Below are 22146 nucleotides of genomic sequence, written 5' to 3' on the forward strand. Positions count from 1 at the left end.
GGGTTAATTTGAAACGTTTAAGGCACATTTTATTTTATATATATATATATATATATATATATATATATATATATATATATATATATATATAGTGGTTATGCTTTCTTAAAGGGGTCATATAATGCCATTTTTGTACAAGTTATTATGATTCTTTAGGGTCTAAATGAAAAGTTTGTAATACACTTTAATTAAAAAAGTCTCATTAGTATTGTAAGAAAACACTAATTTTACCTGGTCAAAAACAGCTCTGTTTTCAGCACGCTGTTTAAGTGCATGTGTCTTTAAATGATGAGCTTTGCTCACCCCGCCCCTCTGTTCTGTGCGTACACAGTTTGTAATAACACAATAACCACGCGTTGTTCATTATAAACTTGGGATTATGAATTATATTGAGAACGTTGTACATGGAAAACATGCCGTAATGTACCCTGAGTGTAAACCTTAGCCGCATTCATCGTAAAGCATGCAAGCGATTTGCAAAGATTAATATAAAGGTTAATAAAACGTTACACTCACTTCTTCTGGAGGTGCAACAGGAACACGAATAGTTGGTACCAATCCTTTTTTCAGGAGCAGCTTCTTAGCAAAACCAGCTTTATACTGACCCTCGTTTATAAAGCAGTCTGATGAGAAATGATTGGCGCAAACATGAAAGCATTGACGTTGATCGTGGCGAATATTCCCTTCGAAAACAATCTCAGCCACTGCGTCTTCAGCGGTTCGGATTTAGGAACATCAAAATGACTGCTGTGTTCGTTATTGCACCCAAGAACAGAACACCACAATCGCTTAGACGCCATTCTGCTCCAGCGTATCAACAATGTCCGCGCGGACTATGATGACAGCTCGCTCAGGGCGGGTCTGTGTTGAAACGCTACTGTCAATTAACAATCGTGGGAGGGGCGTCCGACCGTGTGACATCACACTGTGACATTATATGACCCCTTTAAAGTAAAAGAAAAAAACATTCTAGATTTTCTCACTGCTGACTTTTGCAGTTTGGTGTTCCAGTGCACTCCACAAAAAAAAAGCTACCCCATTTCCCCTTGTGACCATTTGGAAGAGAACAGTCTGCTTGATGACTTGTCATCTTGTTAAAACCTGTCTTACAGCTGACTTAAAATAAAGGATCGGGCTCAGGACATCCCTAATTATTATAAACTGTACACTAGGCTTGGCACGATAGTCGGTGTTACACGGTGTTCAGTCGCAACATCGGTTTCATCACTTGCCCACTGCAGCACCGCAATTAAAACAAAACAAAAAAAACAATTACGCAGTAATTTGTTACACAACCGTATTTTCTGTCACCAGTTGACTAGCGTTGTATGATCACGCTCAACCATTCAAGCGCGACAAAACAAGAGACCGCGCTGAAAGTCCTGCCTATTACACACACGTGCGCACACATGGAAAAGACGCGCGTCAGTATCGAGTTCTCTTTTCGGCCTTGAACAAAACATAACACACACACAAATTATGCCAAAATGTCCGTTTTGTTGTTGCGTTTTTCATGAATAATAACGAACCCACCATTCAAAACACTGTGGTTGAATCCGAAATCGCGCCCTATACCCTCAAATCGGGCGTTATTGTTCTCAACATGATCTCAAGCAGTGACAAATAGAGGGCACTGACAACGCGCTGAAAGACAGGACCCGAGCAGCTAATATTTAATATGAAACAAACTCTCAACTTTCAAATTTGGTCAGTCAAACAAAAATAAAATAGGCCTACCGTTTTTTGGCTCTTTAATGTGTCGTGACAGATTGCCTCAGTTAAAGCCAAGTTCAAATCCACCGAAGTTAATCAATAACTCTTCTGACTGCTTTGTCGCACAAAAATGGTGGAATTTGATTGGTCAGATCGCATGTCAATCAAACTCAATACGAACGATGAATTGACGCCATGTAAAAAAAAAAAATTACATCACTCTAACACCCCCCACCCCCACGATGAAACCGGTAATACCGGTGTTGTCACAATTCGATTAACCGGTGGGAGAATATTATCACCGTCACATCTCTACTGTACACTTGAAATATGAGCAAAAAAGTGCTCATACTGAAAATGAAACTACAATGTTTTAGTAAAATGTTTTTGTTTCTCTGTTCTGACTCAAGTTCAAATGTAATCAAGGCCATTTGTTCATCAACACTTTCTGACTCATGTCTTGTTTTAAATGACAGATGAAGCCATAGCCACAGGTTTGAGGAATGGTCATGGGCAGCAGAACAGTTTCGCCACAAACGGGCAATGCTATCAGTCCCCTTTCATTCCAGCTGAATCGAGAAACGACATGTGTGGCTCACTGCACCTCAATGGTAGCCCAAGCAGCTGCGTATCTCACCGGCCTGCATGGGGTGCTTTTCTGCCTGATTCCGGTGAACATCTCCACTATGGACACTACCATGGTTTTGGAGATACGGCAGAAGACCTGGAAGATGCAAGCAGCTGTCATGAGCACACTACAACCGTGAAAGTAGAGCAGCACTATGACCAAGAGGTTCTCAGTGCCGTGCAGCTGTTCCATGGATCATAAAAGTGAAAATGATATCCGTCCATTTAATTAGAAGTGGTCACGTTGGTGGCAGCACTATCCGCCTTAAACTAATTAAATCTTGCACCTTAATGCAGGCTATAATAAAAGTTGTTTGTTTGTTTTTGATAAAGGGGAAAATCTTTATACCAAAGGGGAGACATTGTATTGCATTTTGTATCTGACCTAAGAAATTTATTTTATTATATGTATGTGTTTGAACTCAACCTAGCTATCTGGGTGCATTTCTTTTTTCCCTTTATTGCAAGTTTAGAATGTACAAGGATTTTGTTTTATGTGGATTAATTGTTAGTTTGTAACGTTAGTTTTGTGCCAATGAAAACCAGCTTTTTGGAAAAGGAGAATTTTGTATATAATTGTTGTATGCTTGTCAGTTTTTTTCCCTGAGAAGCAAAGCTGACATGCTGACTGTAAAACAGTGTTGTTTTTTGAAAAAGAAAGCTGAAAGATGTATGACATTCCTTTGTTTATGTTTCTACCCTGTGTTCTGATTAAAAAACAACAACAATGTAAAACACAAAAGAAGCCCCTTTCATTGCCACGTGAACACAGTTTCTTCTATTAAATTGTAGAAAATGTATTTTATTTTAAGGTCGGCCCATAGAGGAGAAGCTCACCTTGCCATATGTGGCTGATTTTCTTGTAAGAGAAAAGTTTCCGACATTTTCTTAGATCTACTTCAATGCACTTTTGCCTTAACCCTCGTTTTATTTCTGACATGCATTTTGTACATAATGCACTCAGAAAAGCAGGAATACTTTGAAAGTGAAAAGTTTTCTATGTGAAAGCCAATTACGTTCATTTAAAAAGTTCTATAAATCCACTATCAAAATAAAATGGAACCTTATTCCTTAAGTAAACATTAACACTGCATATATTTTTAAAATGTTGTTTTGTTTTTAAATACATCGTGTCGTATCTGAAATAAAGACTGCTCGTGGTGAATAACAAAAGGTGAAATTTGATTAGCAAACTGTTCCCATGGGAAGCTGATACACCCACCTCAGTTTCCGGCCTCACGTGTTTGGACACACGGGTGTCACCTGTCTTCTGCGTCGACCTTTACTGCGATACCTACAACGTCATTAGCGCTCCGCCTTCAACAGATGGATCTTCGATTTTATTCTTTGTAAAGGGGGAACCATTTGTAATAGATGTGACTGGTCTTATATATTGAATATAACAGCGTACATATGGCATATTAAATTGCAAATATTACATTTGTAGATTATTTATAGGTACAAGTTAACTATACAATATCTACATTATTAGCGAAGTTATATAGACTGTTAATAATGTACCACTGCCCCACAGGAAAGTGGTATCGTCTGTAATTCCGTGTTGAAATCCTCCAAGCTGAGCCGAACAGCGAATTCGAGTCGATGACCTTTCAAGTGGAGAAAAGGCACATATTATTGGAAGAATTATATCACAAAAATTGTTATCTGACAATTTGTACGGTTTAAAGAATGTCTACTCCAGCACGAAGGCGACTTATGAGGGATTTTAAAAGGTGAATAATAAAAGAAACCTATAAGAGGAGCTGTTGTTTACTGCTCCCGGATGTAACGTTACCGGGGAATGAGGAGAAATATTTATTTCTTTTTTTTTTTTAAAGAAAATTTATTTTTCGTATCCGACATTCATATTCAAATAGAAATGAAGATCTGTTAAATGTCGTCTTTAAAAAAGAAAGTAATTGGTTTTGTGTTTATTTTGACCTTAGTTTCCTAAAACTGACCTGACTCCCTTGTTTGTTTTGACACAAACCCAACAGACTTCAAGAGGATCCTCCAGCAGGTGTTAGCGGTGCACCGTCAGAAAACAATATCATGGTATGGAATGCAGTGATATTTGGGTAAGTACTTGTGAAAAGATTTGTGCTGTGGGCTAAACCAAGTTTATTATATGTCAGATTCACGTTTCTGAAACCCGAGCATGTTTGTCGTTAGTGAACACCTGCGAATTGCATATGGTCCTGTGTAAGATTTGTATGCACTTCATTTAGCGGAGAATATCTCAACTGTTATAGACTAATATGACCCTGTTGAACAACGTGGGATGTGTGCCAATATCTCTACCCGGGACGAAAGTCCTGAAAATGACCACAACCGGTGACACTATCATCACACTATATGGGACTTTTAAAAAAATTTTTTTTATAGATATCCTCATACATTTCTACCAGTTTAATCTTCATATTAAGAGAAATACTTTTTGTATTACACTTTGTCTTGAAAATAAAATAAAATATGCAAATTAGGCAATATCTCATTAAATATGCGTACATATAAACCCTTGAAGCTACAGATTTTCTGAGGTGATCACAATGTTTACAATGACCATGTAGTGTAAGTGTAAGAATTCTGGTTTGATATTTTTAATTGTGTTTCTGTAGATGTTCAGTGTGGATGTCCTGTGTGTGTGTGTGTTCATGTCCTGTTTTGTGCTGTATTGAATGGAATTGTATACAAACAAGGGACTTTTTTAAAAGAAAGAAAACAAGCATTTGATTAATATACAGACATTTTATATCCAACCTTGCTATTATCATTGGAACGTTAACTTAAAGTGAGAAATACAAAACATATTGACGACATCATTCTTTCAGTTTTGATCCTACTTGATCTCAGTGCCGCTTTTGACACTGTTGATCACTCAATTTGAATTACTCGTCTTGAAACTGTTTTTGGGGTTTCAAATACTGTTCTTAATTGGTTTAAGTCCTACCTTTTTGATTGGAAGCAGTTCGTTGCCATGGGTGGATTTAGATCTGAAGTTAATGTTGTGCAGTCTGGCGTCCCCCAGGGGTCAATTTTGGGCCCTCTTCTTTTTAATATTTATGTTTATCCTCTTAGCCAGCTTTTGAGATCACTTGGTCTAAAATTTCACTTCTATGCAGATGATACCCAGATCTACATTCATTTTAGACCTAATGAAATTGTGCCTGTTAATTTTCTCTCTGGGTGTATTTCTAAGATGAAGGAATGGATGACAGATAATGTTCTTTGTCTTAAAGGAGTCATAATGTTGTGTTACCTTGGATACCCAATGCTCTATTATAGTCTTTCAGGCACTTCTAAAAAAGAAAAGTGGAAAAAAAATCAACACAGAGCCCCTCAGACCCTTATTTCTAAAGGCATTATTGTCTCGCGAGATCTGATGCGATGTTTTGGCTGTCGTGGACGGTCATTATAATAATGCAAATGAGGGGCGCGTTGATTGGTCGTAGAAAAAATACACCATTTCCAGATACATTCTTACAGAAGCCCCACTAACTGAAAGCTATTTTCAAACTGCATGTTTTGCATGAGTTTGGCTAATAATGTTTAGTGGTATATTGTTTTCATACTTGCATTTAAACAGTTTTAGCCACTGAGCATGGACTCCTGTACCGTCACTACTGTAGCTGCTAGTGTAAAACAAAGTGGAAAGATGTGGCTAGCATTCGTAGAGTCCATTCCCCGTGTTTACCTCGAAGGTAACGTTACATACAATAGCCGCATTAGCAGTTAGCTGCTATTTGTTAACCACAGTAGAGCAATAAAAACACAGTCTTACCTTTTCAATTTCTGGCAAGTCCCTGATGGTTGGAATGGCACCTTTTCCCAAACGGAGCTTCGAGGCCAAGTTCGCCTGATATTGCCCCAAATTTGTAAATGATTCCGGTGTAAAATGTTTAGCGCACACACCTAACGATACGCCACTTGAAAGAGTTGTTGGGACAGCGTCATTAAAAATGAATTTCCTCCACTGTTCCCTGATAGTTTCGTCCGTTTTTGGTAGATAAAACACATTTGCATGTTGTTTGTGGCAGTCAACCACAGAGCATCTCAGGTGTGCACTCGGTTTCTCCATCTTTCTCGAGTCGACTAAACTGAATCTGAGGGGGAGAGGGGGAGAGGGGCGGGCTTCCCGCGGCATAGGTTTGCGGTGTCCATATTTGGTATATCCTCCCCCGTCTTGACGTCAAGAGGGGGAAGAAATCAAAATCTCGTTTTTTCGTGCGCGTGCACGTGGCCTTTTTTACAAACCCTGAGGTAAACAAACGCTTCACTTTTAAATATCGGCTTCCCGGCCAGTGTACAATCATTATGCAATCATAACATACATTGATTCTCGTGGAAAAGTGAAATTTCTACATTATGACTCCTTTAACAGTGAAAAGACTGAGATTATGCTTTTTGGTTCACCCCACCAACTACGCAAAGCAGAGCCGGTCACTCTAACTCTTGATGGTTCAAATGTGGAGTTTCAAACAAATCTAGGAGTAATTTTTGATGCCAATCTAACGTTTGAGCCACATGTTCTGAATACTGTTAAAATTTCATTCTTCCATCTTAGAAATATTGCCAGGTTGCGTCCAATGCTGTCGTTTACTATTGCTGAGAGATTGATAAACACTTTTGTGTTTTCCCATATCGATTACTGTAATGTCTTGTTAGCTGGCGTGTCAAAAGCTACCTTAAACAGAATGCAGGTTTTGCAAAATTCGGCTGCCAGAATCCTTACTAGAACTAATATACGAGACCATATTACTCCCGTTTTGGAGTCTTTGCACTGGCTTCCCAATAGGTTTAGGGTGGACTTCAAAATTTTGATGCTTACTTACAAGGCACTGCATGGTTTGGCACCTCAATACTTGACCGAGCTTTTAACTCCATATACTGCAAAACATGATCTTCGTTCTTCGGAAACTGGTCTTTTAACTGTTCCCTCAACTCGTTTAAGATGAATGGGAGACGGCTTTTTCTTCATTAGCTCCAAAACTTTGGAATTCTCTACCGATTGAGATTAGGCAAGCTTTTTTTTAGGTTAGCTTTTTGATTGAATTGAATTGATTTATTGTCTTTTATGTTTATTTTACAGTGTATTATGTCTATTTGTGTGCTGTATCTTTGTAGTTTTAATTGTTTCTGTATAGCGCTTTGAGATGTACATTTAAAGGCGCTATAAAAAATAAAGGTTATTATTATTATTACAAAACAACAGGTTTATTCCCTGTGTTGCAATGTAAAACTTTCGCAACAGATTCCATGTATGGGGATGATGATGAGAACTCATTCAGTTATAGGATTTTTACAACTATTGCCTCCCTTGCATTTGCAGTACTTGCAACAACGGATACCAGCTACCCGACAGGGACACCCATTCTTGTGTGCACACTTGCCACACGAGCAGGGATCTGGCAAACCTTCAGGTTTTGAGATTAACAATCTCAGGGACTAATAAACTGTCCTTTCTTACAAAACCATAAGCATCTGCATTTAAGATCGAGGTGGCGTCTGTAAATGGTGCTTGGACCCAAAGCTGCTGTTGATAATAGGCTCTTTGTATATGTTTTCTTGCATTAGTTGAGGTGCAAGCGGTCCTCTCAAAGTCCATCTTAAGGGCATTCTATCGAACGTAGCAATGCGCAGGTCGTCAAATTGTTTTTTAGCCATTTTCTTTATATCAAATCAGTGCTTACACTCTTCTATGACCTTAATAATCATGGTCATTGTGAACATTGTGATCACCTCAGAAAATCTGTAGCTTCAAGGGTTTATATGTACGCATATTTAATGAGATTGCCTAATTTGCATATTTTATTTTATTAAACTGGTAGAAATTTATGAGGATATCTATAAAAAAAAAAAAAAGTCCCATTCACCTGTAGTGTGATGATGGTGTCACCGGTTGTGGTCATTTTCAGAACTTTCGTCCCGGGTAGAGATTTTGGCACACATCCCACGTTGTTCAATAGGATCATATTAGTTTATAACAGTAGAGATATTCTCCGCTAAATGAAGTGCATACAAATCTTACCCAGGACCTAGACTAATAGGCTAAACCAAGACCGTCCTTTTATAAAGTTCACAAATTTGGTGTTTGTCACTTGAGCATTTGTTATACACCTGTGCCTGTTTTCACATACTGAAACTGAAAGCAAATGATGACGTGGTGGCATTATTGTGGTTATCCAAATGTTACCAATTTTAAAAGGTTTTTTTTTTTTTTTTTTTTTTTTTTTACAGACCAGAAGGAACTCCATTTGAAGATGGTAAATATAAACTCGCAGTTCTTGAAATTTATCATTTCCTGTCATTCAAGGCATGTATATAATGCTATGTATTTTGTATTCATGCTTTTTGTTGTTGTTTTAGGTACATTCAAATTGACAGTAGAATTCACAGAAGAATACCCAAACAAACCACCTACAGTTAGATTCATCTCAAAAATGTTTCATCCTAATGGTAAGATTTGTTTTTGTTTTGTTTTCTCATTCAGAATCACAAATATAGTATGAAAGCTTGTTTCCACCAGGAAGGGGGAAAAAACAGAACAATAATTGCAACTTATCTTACAGTTCTTACTTTTTTTGAAGTATATATCTTCCAATTTGGACTTCACAATTAAGAGTTTATATCTTGCATGTCGGACTTTAAAACTCACAATTCAGACTTTTTTTTCCTCAGAATTGTGAGACATGAAATTGTTTCTTTTTTAAAAGTTGCAATTACCTTTCTTTATTTTTTTATTCTGTGGCAGCAACAAGCTTCCATAATATGGCTGTTAAATTCCGCTGCCCTACGAAGGCTACTGCCTCTTTGATGTGTTTTAACCACCCCTTTCTCTTTCAATGATACCTTAGTATATGCAGATGGAAGTATATGTCTTGACATCCTACAAAACCGTTGGAGTCCAACTTATGACGTGTCATCAATTCTTACCTCAATCCAGGTAAAACATTGTATTGGTGATGGTTTTTACCATTATGAGTATCAATGCAAATCAAAGCGCAGCTTGATCAGCTTTTTTTCCTCTGTTGATTATCCTCAGTCTTTGCTTGATGAACCAAATCCAAACAGTCCAGCTAACAGCCAAGCAGCTCAACTTTACCAGGAAAACAAACGGGAGTATGAGAAGCGTGTGTCAGCTATTGTCGAGCAGAGCTGGAGGGACAGCTGACCTTACCCTGCAGAACAGAACTTTGTGTGGTTAGAGTTTAGTTGAGTGAACTGTGAGGAAGTTTTATTTTTCTTTCTTTCTTTTTCCTCTCTCTGTCTCTCACACAAATCTCATACTGTTATGATGCACTTTACCCAAAATCCATCCCCTTTTCCCCTTGGAGAAGTTGTGCTCAGCCAATATCACTTGGTCATTTTCTAAGCAAAAAGTGACTATACATTGTTTTAGCCTGGACTATATGAGGATATATGCAGGGGCCATTTTTTCAAGAAGAGGAACCAAACTCCTCTGAATGGACACGGTGCCGGCCTGCCATCATTGAATTGGTCTTGACTCAATGTGAACTGACCTTCAAGTGATCTTACTATGCTATTTTTGTGTGTTCTGTTACATGCCTGGAAGTGGGTTTTTGTTTTTGTTTTTTTTATTCCACGTGTTATTGAATGCCTCTTGCAGTAATACACTTTAAATTTTGTGTACAGGATCAGTGTCTGTATTCATTAATTTGCATGTTTTTTGTTTTTAATATGGTAAAAAGAAAAACGAATCAACACAAAATATTAGTATAAACACATTAGTATAAAGAGTAAGGGATAATAAGAGTTTTTTCAACGTCTAAAGACAGGAAATTGTAAATTATTCAAACACGTTTATTGTATGTGAAAGCTTTTTATAACTAGCCACATGCTTGCACGCGACTAACAAAGAATGGGTTTACACAAAAACAATACAACCTAACACATGGTTAAAGATTCATACAGTTTTCAAATGAAATATCCATATTTCAAATAAATGCTTTTTGAAAAAAGTATTTCTTCCTCTGAGAGAGGAGATTTCAACCACTTGGATGATACTTCTTAAGTGATTATCTGATACCTGTCTCCAGATGAAACAGAAAATAAAGCAATAAATACATACGAATGCCCTCCCCTTTTTTGCTACATTTTGGACAATACCACTTTCCTTTGGGTTTGTGATTAAGCCCAACACATGAAAAATGGAACCATTCAATTGGACATTCAGCATTATCACAACCAATCATCTCTCCAAATGACACCTGGTCACACAAGCAGTAAGTAGGCTCATTCGGATCAATAGGTAGATCTGTAGTTGAAGGCTCTCTGTCAGCTTTGGATCTCTTTTTGTTTTTTGAGTTTTTTTTCCGCTTTTCCCTGGCAGTGCCAACGCTGATCCCTTCATCATGGTGAACAATGGCGATGTTCTCAAGAGTGTCATTATTATTATTTTTCTGACGTGTGGAGCGCTTGTTAGCTCCAGAAAGCCCATCTATGGAACCAAGGGATTCCTCTCTCTGTTTATCCTCCTCCCTTCTCTTACTGGGAATAATAGAAGATGTGGTAGTAGCTGCCACGCTTTCATAGGGTTCATGTCGGGCTTCCAGAAGCTCAGCTAGATTGTCAACTTGCCGGCTATGATTCTCCAGCGTCTCCACCATCTGACTAGCGAGTTGGATCTTCTCATCACCCAGTTCCTGACTTTGGATAAAGGCTCTTTGGATAAAGTGCAGCAAATGCCTTCGGTGTATGGGGTCCTCTTCCTGTCCGTGTTTCTCATAGGCCTCATCTAACTCTTTGAGGAATTCTGAAATTATACAAAATATTTATTGTGAATGCATTATGTGGTCACATAAATAAAATGTCAAAAGCAAAAAGGGTCTATTGTCTATAGTGTAGTGATGTATGAAGCACAGCTCACACAAAAGTCACTTTCAAACAAAACTGCTTTCTGTTGGTCAGTGTAAAAAAACGTCTTATGGGGGTAAGTAAATGGCGACAGAAAATTCATTTTTGGGTGAACTATCCCTTCAATGCAGTTTTGGACGGGTTCAAAAGTACTTGACAAAGTAAACTTCAAATGCATTTCACATAGACGTTGAACATTCAATATTAAATTTGGCTACACTTGCAGGTAAACACCAATCCCTACTTGATGAAAATAGCCAATCAAAGCTAATCAACAAAAACAGAGATCCGCCCATGCAATATTCAAAAACCAATCACACTCTATGAAGTTGCCCAAAAATACGACCAAAATGGGCGGATTCAATATGAACTGACCGTTTTTTCCACCAACTGTAGTTCTTTCAAGAGCGAACACGTTTTGCTTAAATCCAATCCAAAGCAAATGGAGCATATGCTACTGTAACAAAAGTAACGCACAATTCTTCCCAACCAAATCCAGTAAACTAAGCACTTTATCTGACAACAACCAGATGAACACACATGCACGAAATGCATCTCAGCGAGTATGAAAGTACCCCGTATTATAATGACTGGCACTATTTTTACCCTAGCGAAATTTGGTTTAAAACAAAAATCATAATGCAGCCGACGTGTGATTGTGCCAGGCAATGGGAAGCAACTAAAAAAAATGCAATCACGAATCAAATTTTTGGTAAATGTGTTTTCTTTTACATGCCTTTAACATCCCTTTTTTTTTTTATTGCACTGTGAATTTAACTGTGGAGGCGATCGGTTTTACCGTTAGTATAAATAGACTTTTTTTAAAAAATATATTTTTTATTTCCAGAATTATACATTGTATAATACAGCATACACATACACTCACTTAAAGGATTATTAGGAACACCTGTTCAATTTCTCATGAATGCAATTATCTAATCAACCAATCACATGGCAGTTGCTTCAATGCATTTAGGGGTGTGGTCCTGGTCAAGACAATCTTCTGAACTCCAAACTGAATGTCAGAATGGGAAAGAAAGGTGATTTAAGCAATTTTGAGTGTGGCATGGTTGTTGGTGCCAGACGGGCCGGTCTGATGGTGCCTTCACGTGCTATGGTAATTATGGTAAATACCAAAAGCCGACATGGAAAATGCACATGAACACCCCCTCATGTGGTATTTTCAACTGGGCAACTCGTAGAATATTTTGATGCACGAGTTGCCGAGATGAGATAACCTTTGACCTTTTCAAAATGCCGGAGAGCAACGCAAGAGTCTTGAATACTGTTAGCGGATAGTTTTTGTAGCCTATACAATGTTGTGTCATTAATGATTGTAATATAATGCGTTAACACTCAATTTTCAACTTCGCCGCAATTTCCTTGGTTCATATGTAAACATTTTATGTCATGTTTTATTTTTTTTTAATTATTAATTATGTTTTAATCATCAGAAAGCACCACACATACGTTTTCTTTTTGTTTATGTTTTTTTTGTAAAGATAAAAAAGATACTCTACTAACACAGACCTTGCGGGTACTACATTACGACAACAAAAGCACTTGAACACAACACACTGGTAAATACCAGTTCACAAGTGGAAAATATCATCTTTTCCATAGCACGTGAAGGCAGCATGAGTATTTCACAATCTGCTCAGTTACTGGGATTTTCACGCACAACCATTTCTAGGGTTTACAAAGAATGGTGTGAAAAGGGAAAAACATCCAGTATGCGGCAGTCCTGTGGGCGAAAATGCCTTGTTGATGCTAGAGGTCAGAGGAGAATGGGCCGACTGATTCAAGCTGATAGAAGAGCAACTTTGACTGAAATAACCACTCGTTACAACCGAGGTATGCAGCGAAGCATTTGTGAAGCCACAACATGCACAACCTTGAGGCGGATGGGCTACAACAGCAGAAGACCCCACCGGGTACCACTCATCTCCACTACAAATAGGAAAAAGAGGCTACAATTTGCACGAGCTCACAAAATTTGGACAGTTGAAGACTGGAAAAATGTTGCCTGGTCTGATGAGTCTCAATTTCTGTTGAGACATTCAGATGGTAGAGTCAGAATTTGGCGTAAACAGAATGAGAACATGGATCCATCATGCCTTGTTACCACTGTGCAGGCTGGTGGTGGTGGTGTAATGGTGTGGGGGATGTTTTCTTGGCACACTTTAGGCCCCTTAGTGCCAATTGGGCATCGTTTAAATGCCACGGCTTTTAAAATGTACTTTTACAACAATTGTTTAGAACACGTAAAACTGAGCAGCGTTATCACAACAATGAATTTGACATACAGTAACATCTATGATAACCAATTTAGTATTAAACCTTACTTTTCTTGCGGTTAATTCATTTGAATGAAATAAAAGTGTGATGAGGTTCAAGAGTCAGGAAGGAAGAAGACGGGTCGGCGACGTGACTGGGACTCGTACTTTATTAAAATAAAGCAAAACAAACAAAAGTCGCGCACAACGTGCATTCACCGTGGCAACCGCGACGGCACAGAACAGTTCAAAAATGAGAGCTCGGATCCACCGGTTTTCTTTCTCTGCGTCCAATTTTCTCTTCAGTCTCTCTCTCGTTCCAGCGCGCGGCTTATAAGCGGTCTCTCCACGCGGATCACAGCAATAAGACACAGGTGTTCGTCATTTGCACTTGACCTACTTGCTCGTCTCTTCTCTCTCCCATTACAGACCGCGCTGAACCACGCCCCCCTCGCCACAAAAAGCATGTCATTATAAAAAAAGAACTTAGCCTCATCCATGAACATGATTTTTCGATTCCCATCTGACTGATTTACATCCACGGTGGAGTTTAAAACTACAGTTCCCATCATTCCACGCTCCTTCACATCGTCATCAAGCTACGCCGTTGTTGTTGTTTGGAATGTAGCGCCCTCTAGCGGCAAAAAATTCTTGCATATTGTAGCTTTAAGTGAATAAAATGACAAAGACAAATTGAAAAGTAGAACAAGTTAACTCAAAAATAAAAAGAACTGAGTTTTATAGCAAAGAAGAAAATTATTTTCTTCACCTTTTGAATACTGATTAGAGTAAGCAAACTTGGGTTTATAAATCTGACCTTTTGTCAAACATTAGGTATAACAGCACCTCAAATGTACTTCTCAACGAAAGTCCATAAGTAGGCTAACTTCACTTTTAGAACATGTCAGAGTTATCATCACATTCTTATTTCTTTACCCTCAATGATGGCTTTAGCTCCGACGAAGAAGGCTTTCCTCCCTTGCTTCCGAGCCTCTTCAATCTGTGGCCACAGTTTTATGCGTGTCTCTTTGTATTTTGTAGTTAAGTCTTCACCGAATTTTAACTTCTTTGTTTTGAGGAATTCTGAATTCTTCGCACATTTCCATACCTTTTCTTTGGTCGATCTTGATGTAAATCTTGTAATCACCGGTCGAGTTTTACCATTCTCTCTCCTCCCGATCCTATGGCTTACATCAATTTGAGAGCGAAGATCTTCTTCAGGGTTTTGAATGACTGCCTTACAGATGTCAATCACACGCTGTTTAACGCATAGCAACAGGTGCGCAAGCTTAAACTCTCTGAGATATATATTTTTTCTCATGACTCGTGAGATTGTCGTTTACATTATTAATTTGTTGGAAACGCACATTTATTTTCGACTTGTCGGAGTCGGGCTTTAACTACAGCACAAACTGTTTGCATTGCCCTAAGATTTTTTGCGAGTGGCTCTTTCCTTTACACTATTGGAGATGCGGAGAACTTGATGGAAAGTGCTGTCTGTCGTGTCATTTGGAGTTTACCTGGCGCTTTTAGGTTTAAAAAACAGTTTTTTTGTTTGTTTTTTTGTGGCATTTCCAAGCCACTTAAGACCCAATGTTGTAAAGCCGGTTTTTTTTAAAGCAGTTTTTTTTTTTTTTTTCAGGCTATCATAATTTTTTATGAAGATCATGCAATCATGACCATGCCAATTCGACGCTCCCGCTGTCTCTCCGTCTGCCTCCACCGGGCCGCGTAAGAAGAAACACCGCTCTCAGAGGCCACCGGAACCTGCAGCAGTAGCTGAGCGCTCGCCGGAGCCCCTCCCGCGAGCCTCGCTATCTCCTTCCCCTCCCCCGTTTTCCGACGCGCAGCGGCCGGCCTTGGCCCGCACTGCCGTCGCCTCGGGGGATGAAGCGGACGACGCTGCTATTACAGACAGCTGCTCTCTCTTGGCCTCGGACAGCGAGGAGTGGTCTGGATCTCTCCGCTCCACCTCCTCTGCACAGGAGTCTAGCCGGTCCCGCGCCAATGTCGACACGGAACTTCTCCGTCTCCTCACTAAAGCGGTTGACCAATTGGGACTCGACTGGTCCCCACCGAGGGCGCCCGCGCCTAACCGACTCGGCGGGTGTTTTCTGCCTAGCCGCCGCCCAGCGCCTGCCTCTAGGTCAGCACCCTTCCTGCCTGAGCTCCACGCTGAGCTCTCAAAGTCGTGGAACGCCCCATTCTCCGCTAGACTCCGCTCTCCGGTCTCCTCGACCCTCTCCCAAGTGGACGGGGCCGTCGAGAAGGGATACACTCAAATCCCCCCGGTTGAAGATGCTGTGGCAACGCACCTTTGCCCGCCATCCGCGAGATGGCGCTCAAAGTCTGCCCTGCCTTCCAAGGCCTGCAGGACCACATCAGCACTCGTCGGCCGCGCCTTTGCTGCCGCCGGCCAGGCTGCTTCCGCCCTGCATTCTATGGCTGTGCTCCAGATCCTCCAAGCCGATCTCCTCCGCGAACTGGATGAGAAAGGCCCGGATCAAGCTGTTCTGACGGACCTGCGCAGCGCGACGGACCTCTCGCTTCGCGCCACTAAGTCCGCTGCACAAGCCATCGGGAGATCTATGGCCTCGCTCACCGTCACCGAAAGGCACCTCTGGCTGACGCTGGCGGATATGAGCGAAACTGAGCGCTCTGTGTTCCTAAACGCCCCGCTCTCTCCCACCGGCCTGTTTGGCCCAGCGGTCGCCGGGATTGTGGATCGCTTCTCGGAGGTGCAGAAGGCGGCGCAGGCTATGAATCTCTTCCTGCCCCGCCGCTCGGGCTCCTCTGCAGGCCGCTCTCAGCAGCCTCCTGCACGAAGCTCCTCTCAGCGCTCTGCTCAGCCTCCGTCTTCGCAGCGACGACAGGGCGGCCGCCCTAGATCGCGCTCAACCAGCCGTCACAGACCGCCTCCCCCCCGGCCCAAGGTGACGCTCAAGCCTGAGTCCCGCTGCGGCCGGACCGCCATCAAAGCGCCCAGCTCTGTCAGTCCCCTTAGAAAAGGCTACTGCAGCAGCTTACATCGCAGCCAACGAGCCAGTAACACAACTCGCTCGCCTGCACACAAACGCCGTTTTTACGGCGACCCAGAGAAATCTCAGAAAGAGTATTGTTTCGGGTTTTCCGGCTCACGCCGAAGGTGTCATGAGTGTAGAATATGTGCCCACACCCCTGTGCTCACCACTACACACAAACACGATCTCCCCGGTAACGCTCACAGAGCGCACTCTCATAAAGCGGGCACGCGCCGCTCGAGTGCTAAAGGTAGAGAATTTGCCCACCATTCCATGCCCACACCTACCCACTGCCCGCTCTGTCACACAGTTATCCCGGGATGCAGATCCTCTAAAGCTCCCAAACACTGGCCGTGTTGTATATGTAAGCCCTGTGTCCGCTCACGAGCGCGCGCACTTACTAACAAACACGTTAAACCCCATGCCGCTCTCGCGCCACGGGAGTCTAGCATCAAAATGTGTTCCGTCCACAGTGACCGAGCCGTTACGTGCTGTACAGCCAGTCACCATTGTCTGCGAGCCCCCGTATTCGAGCACCGGCAGTGCGCGCGCCGCCCCGTCCTCTCTGATAGAGGTTCCCCATCCCGCGCAGCGCGGCGATCCGAACCCAGAGACCATTCGACCCCTAGCTATGTGTGCGAAAGCATGGCAAGCTATCCAGGGCGTGTCAGAATGGGTGCTGAATACTATAATGCACGGCTATTCGCTTCAATTCGCTCGCCGTCCCCCGCGCTTTCTAGCATGGACCGAGACGAGAGTGAATACAGAAGTGGCGCATCTGCTTCAGGCAGAAATAGCAAAGCTGCTGCACAAAGGGGCTATAGAACAGGTGCATCCTTCTCTGAGCGAGTCGGGCTTTTACAGCCGTTATTTCCTCGTACCCAAGAAGGACGGAGCGCTAAGACCTATTTTAGATCTGAGACATTTGAACAAAGCTCTCATGAGACGGCCGTTCAAAATGATCACAACCAGACAAATCCTCGCGCAAATTCGCCCGGGAGACTGGTTCATCTCTCTCGATCTGAAAGACGCATATTTTCAGATCCAGATAATACCCCGTCACAGGCCATTCTTGAGATTCGCCTTCGACGGTCGGGTATATCAGTACACCGTCCTGCCGTTCGGTCTATCTTTGGCACCCCGTACATTTACGAAGTGCATGGACGCGGCTCTCGCTCCCCTGAAAAGACAGGGGATGCGGATACTGAACTATCTGGACGACTGGCTAGTTCTCGCGCAGTCAGAGGCAGAGCTTTTGTCTCACAGAACAGCGCTTCTCAGCCATCTGGAATGCTTGGGTCTCTCGGTCAACTGGACCAAGAGCTCATTACTGCCCCGCCAGTCAACTTCCTTTCTCGGAATAGAACTGGACTCGGTGGCTATGACGGCCAGATTGTCAGAGCGGCGCGCGTGCCGCATTCGACATCTCGCCGCGTCTTTCCAGACGGGCAGTCAGGTTCCGCTGAGGACATTCCAGCGAGTCCTGGGGTATATGGCTTCAGCTGCAGCGGTGCTCCAGCTGGGCTTACTGCGCATGCGCCCGCTTCAACGCTGGCTGAAAGCGCGAGTGCCTCACCGAGCCTGGACGGCCGGCGGCTTACGAGTCAAGGTGAATCATGGCTGTGTTTCAGCCCTGCAGCCTTGGCTGGCAGCCGAATGGTATCGCACAGGAGTGACGATGGGAGTTGTCTCGCACCGGAAGGTTGTCTCGACAGACGCGTCCAACCTAGGTTGGGGAGCGCTATTAGAGGGCAGACCGGTCTATGGCCTCTGGTCAGACCAGGAGAGTCACCTTCATATAAACTGTCTAGAGATGCTGGCGGTCGAGAAAGCGCTCAAGCACTTCCTCCCATACCTACAGGGCCACCATGTACTAGTCCGCACGGACAATATGTCAGTGGTGGCCTATGTGAACCGTCAAGGCGGTGTCAGATCCAAAACACTCTGCACCCTGGCGGAACGCCTCCTTGTGTGGGCTCAGCACTCACTGCGCTCGCTGAGAGCCGCGCATGTGCCGGGTCGCCTGAACGAAGGTCCAGACAGACTGTCCAGGGACAATGTTCCCCTGGGGGAGTGGTCTTTGCATCCCCAAACAGTCCAGTCACTGTGGCGCCGTTTCGGCAGAGCGAAAGTCGACCTCTTTGCGTCAAAAGACAACACGCACTTCCCACGGTTCTTTTCCAAGAGCGAGGACGCGCTGGCCCAAGCCTGGCCCAGCGGCCCGCTTTACGCTTTTCCCCCGGTCTCTCTGTTGCCACAAGTCATCGGGAGAATCAGGGAAGCGCGCCACACGGTGCTCCTCATAGCCCCGTATTGGGAGAATCAGACATGGTTCCCAGATCTAAGACGGCAGGGAGACACACCCCCCTGGCCGATACCGGTGAGAAGAGACCTTCTCTCTCAAGCCCGCGGCTCGATATGGCATCCTCATCCAGAGCGCTGGTCTCTGCATGTATGGATAATCAACGGATACCCGTTGACTTGCCAATAGGGGTTGTGAACACGATCACACAGTCTAGAGCTCCCTCTACGAGACGGCTCTACACATCTAAATGGTCTGTGTTTATTAAATGGTGCACCGCCCAAGGGCTGGATCCACAAACATGTGAGGTGTCGCGTGTGCTTTGTTTCCTCCAAGAGCTGTTGGACATGGGCAGGTCCCCCTCCACGCTCAAAGTATATGTTGCGGCCATCTCAGCTTTTGCCGACTCGGCGCTGGGCCGCGCATTAGGGAGGAACGAGTTCATTATCCGCTTCCTTAGAGGAGCTAGGAGGATGAACCCCCCGCGACCCCCTTCGGTTCCTATTTGGGATCTTTCCCTGGTCTTAGAGGCCATGAAAGCGCATCCCTTTGAACCCATGGAAACTGTGGATATGAAATACCTCACGCTCAAAACTGTTTTTCTGATAGCCCTGTCTTCAGTCAAACGTGTGGGTGACCTACATGCGTTATCAGTTAACGCTGCATGTCTTGAGTTCGGACCTAATGATTCTAAAGTCATTCTCAAACCGAGACACGGCTATGTTCCCAAAGTGCTGGGCACACCCTTCAGAGCACAGGTCATTTCTCTCTCAGCTTTGCCGGCAACCGGCAGCGAGGTTGACAGTAATCTCCTTTGCCCTGTCAGAGCGCTGAGAAATTATATTACGCGCTCCGCCGCCGTGAGGCGCTCGGAGCAACTTTTTGTTTTGTTTGGTGGGCGCACCAAGGGTCTCGCCGCCTCGAAACACAGCCTGTCCAGATGGATAGTGGACGCTATTGCAGCTGCTTACGCGTCTAAAGACCTGCAGTGCCCGTTGGGCATCAGAGCCCATTCCACTAGAGGCATGGCCTCGTCATGGGCTTGGTCTAGCGGAATTTCTATTCATGACATCTCTACGGCGGCGGGCTGGGCCTCCCCGTCTACATTTGTTAGATTTTACAACCTAGAAGTTCCCGCCCTGCAGGCTAAACTTTTATCAGTCTAAATCTCGCGTAGGCCGGCCCACTTCTGTGCGCGGGCTACTGCTGTTTGATTTAGCTCTCCTGGTCGAGCTGTACAATATAGGGTTGGTTAGTCAGACCGGCCGCGCCGCTCTGTACCCCCTACTATGTGCTTATGTACTTGCGCTAGCCATACCATTGGCCGCCTGGCTCACACTCTTGTGTTCCCCGGGCTTTCCCTGGGACTCATTCAGTGGATGCTGGGCGCGCACGGCGTTGACAAGGGAGTTCCCGTAGCGTAAGCTAAACTTACGCAATACGAGAGAACCTCTCGTAAGAGAACGTACTCGGTTACCTAACGTAACCTCTGTTCTCTCTAGAGAGGGAACGAGTATTGCGTAACCCGCCGTGCTCGCGCCACGAGCTCATTCACTTCTGGCGACAAAAACCAGTGAAAGCAGCCTTTCAGCCCATATTTATACACTCAGCCACGCCCCTTCTGACGGGCTGTGACGCGTGAGCGCGCTGATCGTGCTCATTGGGCGTGACGTCACGCCAAGGGCTCAGCGATAGGCTGCTGCAGTTGCCGCAGGACAGCCAATGAGCACGCTAGAATGCCTGCTCTAGGTCTGCTTGCTGCTGCACTGCGTTGACAAGATATAAAAATTAAGGATATTTTTTTGCTTCATATCTCGAGAAAAGATGACTTTACCCGTAGCGTAAGCTAAACTTACCCAATACTCGTTCCCTCTCTAGAGAGAACAGAGGTTACGTTAGGTAACCGAGTACGTTCCACAATTAAATATCAAGCTCACTGTATTACATACACTTATGGTGATCATAACAGAACTGCATTTTTTTCATAGGTGATTATGACATGTTCCTGCCTGCAGACAGGTGTTTTATGACCCCATTCCCTGACCCAAACCAGTTACAATCTTGCCAGGACAAGGGCACACAATGAAATGAACTTTGGCTAACTAAAGGGAAGATTTCAGTGTCTGAAAAGTCTGAGGGTTGCACCTTTCTGTAGATGTGGAATCCTGCAACTTATATTGCAGCCATTAAGCATACAAGTATAAATTAAGTAAAGTTATTTATGCACTTGCAGGTAGGCTAGTTCCTCCATATGACAGTTATCTGAGAGGGTTTATTCACTGTCCAGTGCAATGGAAACAAATGGACATTACAAAGTCTTATACTTTCTTTCCTTTGGAAAGTTAGAAAATGTCCACTTACTGCACATATTTCAGCCACCACTTTCTTGGGAACAGATACAAGTGTTGGTGTATTATGTAAAAGTACACAAAAGAGGAAAACACAATGTCATTACAATGAACTACACTCGGGAAAAATGTGATCAATAACTCATGGCAAAATATTTTTACATTAACATAAGTTTATCAGTTTTCACTTTCACAAGTCAAAGCAATTCATCATTACTCAAGATTTAACAGTTGAAATGACTATACATACGGCCTTAATTTAATGCAGCAAAAATTATTTTACAGTGTAGGCTACTAAGATCTTTTCTTCTTTTTTTTTCTCAGTCTTTTTCTTGGATGCTTTTATAATCAGACAACCATTTATTTAACAGTGCATTTTCTAAAAGAGACTATAATATAACTAAAAATTACCATTATGTAGAATATTTTTGTACTTCACTTTTATTTGTTCCCATGTTCTAGTGTGGTGACTCTGACATTACAATGAACAAATAAGTATGCAATTATTAAAATACAAAAATATAGGCTAATAAGAGATAAAAAAAAAAAAAAAAAAACATCTAACATGGCCACTTCTAACGGATTTAAATTGTCTGCTACTTTTTGCCAGCCCTCTCTCCTGGCTTTTGCAGACTTTGAGGTGTTCCCTGGCGTTTTGATTAAACATTAAAATTCCGAATAAACTTCCGACTATTATTAGTTCTTGCTCTGCTGAGGAGAAAAACTGTGCGCTCTCTTTGGCCACGCTCAACAGCAGCGTTGCTGATCAATGTTTCTACTTTTGGGATTTTAATTTGACCTATGAATTTGACCTATGAAAAAGACTGAAAAGACAAATAATAACATATGGTTGTAAACACAAACAGCTCGAAACGCAAACATAAGATAACTGAAACTTGTCTTTGCCCTTTTATTAGATCTATGCCTTATGAATGGTAACGTACTATTGCATTAGCTGGAGCTGGTGGTGGAGCTGCTGGACCAGG

At 42.8% G+C, this 22146-nt stretch overlaps 4 protein-coding genes across 5 annotated transcripts in view; 2 read left to right on the top strand and 2 right to left on the bottom strand.

Moving 5' to 3' along the window:
• Positions 1 to 3632, bottom strand: part of hsf2bp (heat shock transcription factor 2 binding protein) — a 37989-nt gene extending 34357 nt beyond the window's left edge. The window contains exons 1-2 of the mRNA XM_084401859.1: positions 3563 to 3632; positions 2351 to 2437 (exon numbers count right to left, since the gene is read on the bottom strand). Coding sequence (XP_084257985.1) covers positions 2351 to 2413 — 63 coding nt within the window. The 5' untranslated portion in view covers positions 2414 to 2437; positions 3563 to 3632. The remainder of the gene's footprint in view (positions 1 to 2350; positions 2438 to 3562) is intronic.
• Positions 1 to 22146, top strand: part of cbsa (cystathionine beta-synthase a) — a gene marked incomplete at its 3' end in the record, with an annotated part of 356940 nt that overhangs the window by 129671 nt on the left and 205123 nt on the right. The window lies entirely within an intron of this gene.
• LOC311285956 (ubiquitin-conjugating enzyme E2 A-like) lies at positions 3708 to 9995 on the top strand. Its single transcript, XM_084401870.1, has 6 exons — positions 3708 to 4073; positions 4338 to 4418; positions 8578 to 8603; positions 8707 to 8796; positions 9195 to 9283; positions 9383 to 9995. Exons 1-6 carry the CDS (start codon positions 4030 to 4032, stop codon positions 9509 to 9511), a joined length of 459 nt encoding a protein of 152 aa, XP_084257996.1. The 5' UTR covers positions 3708 to 4029; the 3' UTR covers positions 9512 to 9995.
• LOC311285952 (inhibitor of growth protein 1-like) lies at positions 10377 to 22145 on the bottom strand (the record flags this gene model as incomplete). 2 transcript variants are annotated; one of them, XM_084401862.1, is made up of 3 exons in its annotated part: positions 22105 to 22131; positions 21174 to 21197; positions 10377 to 11113 (listed from the first exon to the last, which is right to left on the bottom strand). In XM_084401862.1, the coding sequence occupies exons 2-3, from the start codon at positions 21178 to 21180 to the stop codon at positions 10377 to 10379; spliced, it is 744 nt and encodes a 247-aa protein (XP_084257988.1). In that variant the 5' UTR covers positions 21181 to 21197; positions 22105 to 22131. The 2 variants fall into 2 exon arrangements, 1 of the variants encoding a protein (XP_084257988.1); XR_014626461.1 differs by lacking the exon at positions 21174 to 21197 and having other exon boundaries at positions 11014 to 11113; positions 22105 to 22145.

Source organism: Rutilus rutilus, assembly GCF_951802725.1.
Source record: "Rutilus rutilus genome assembly, chromosome: 2".
Classification (NCBI taxonomy): domain Eukaryota; kingdom Metazoa; phylum Chordata; class Actinopteri; order Cypriniformes; family Leuciscidae; genus Rutilus; species Rutilus rutilus.

Excerpts from the sequence above, each read along its gene's own strand:
- LOC311285956 (XM_084401870.1), top strand. The coding sequence starts at position 4,030 with ATGTCTACTCCAGCACGAAGGCGACTTATGAGGGATTTTAAAAG. Across the intron at positions 4,074-4,337 it reads CTTATGAGGGATTTTAAAAG|ACTTCAAGAGGATCCTCCAG; the intron begins GTGAATAATAAA and ends CAAACCCAACAG. Across the intron at positions 4,419-8,577 it reads TGGAATGCAGTGATATTTGG|ACCAGAAGGAACTCCATTTG; the intron begins GTAAGTACTTGT and ends TTTTTTTTACAG.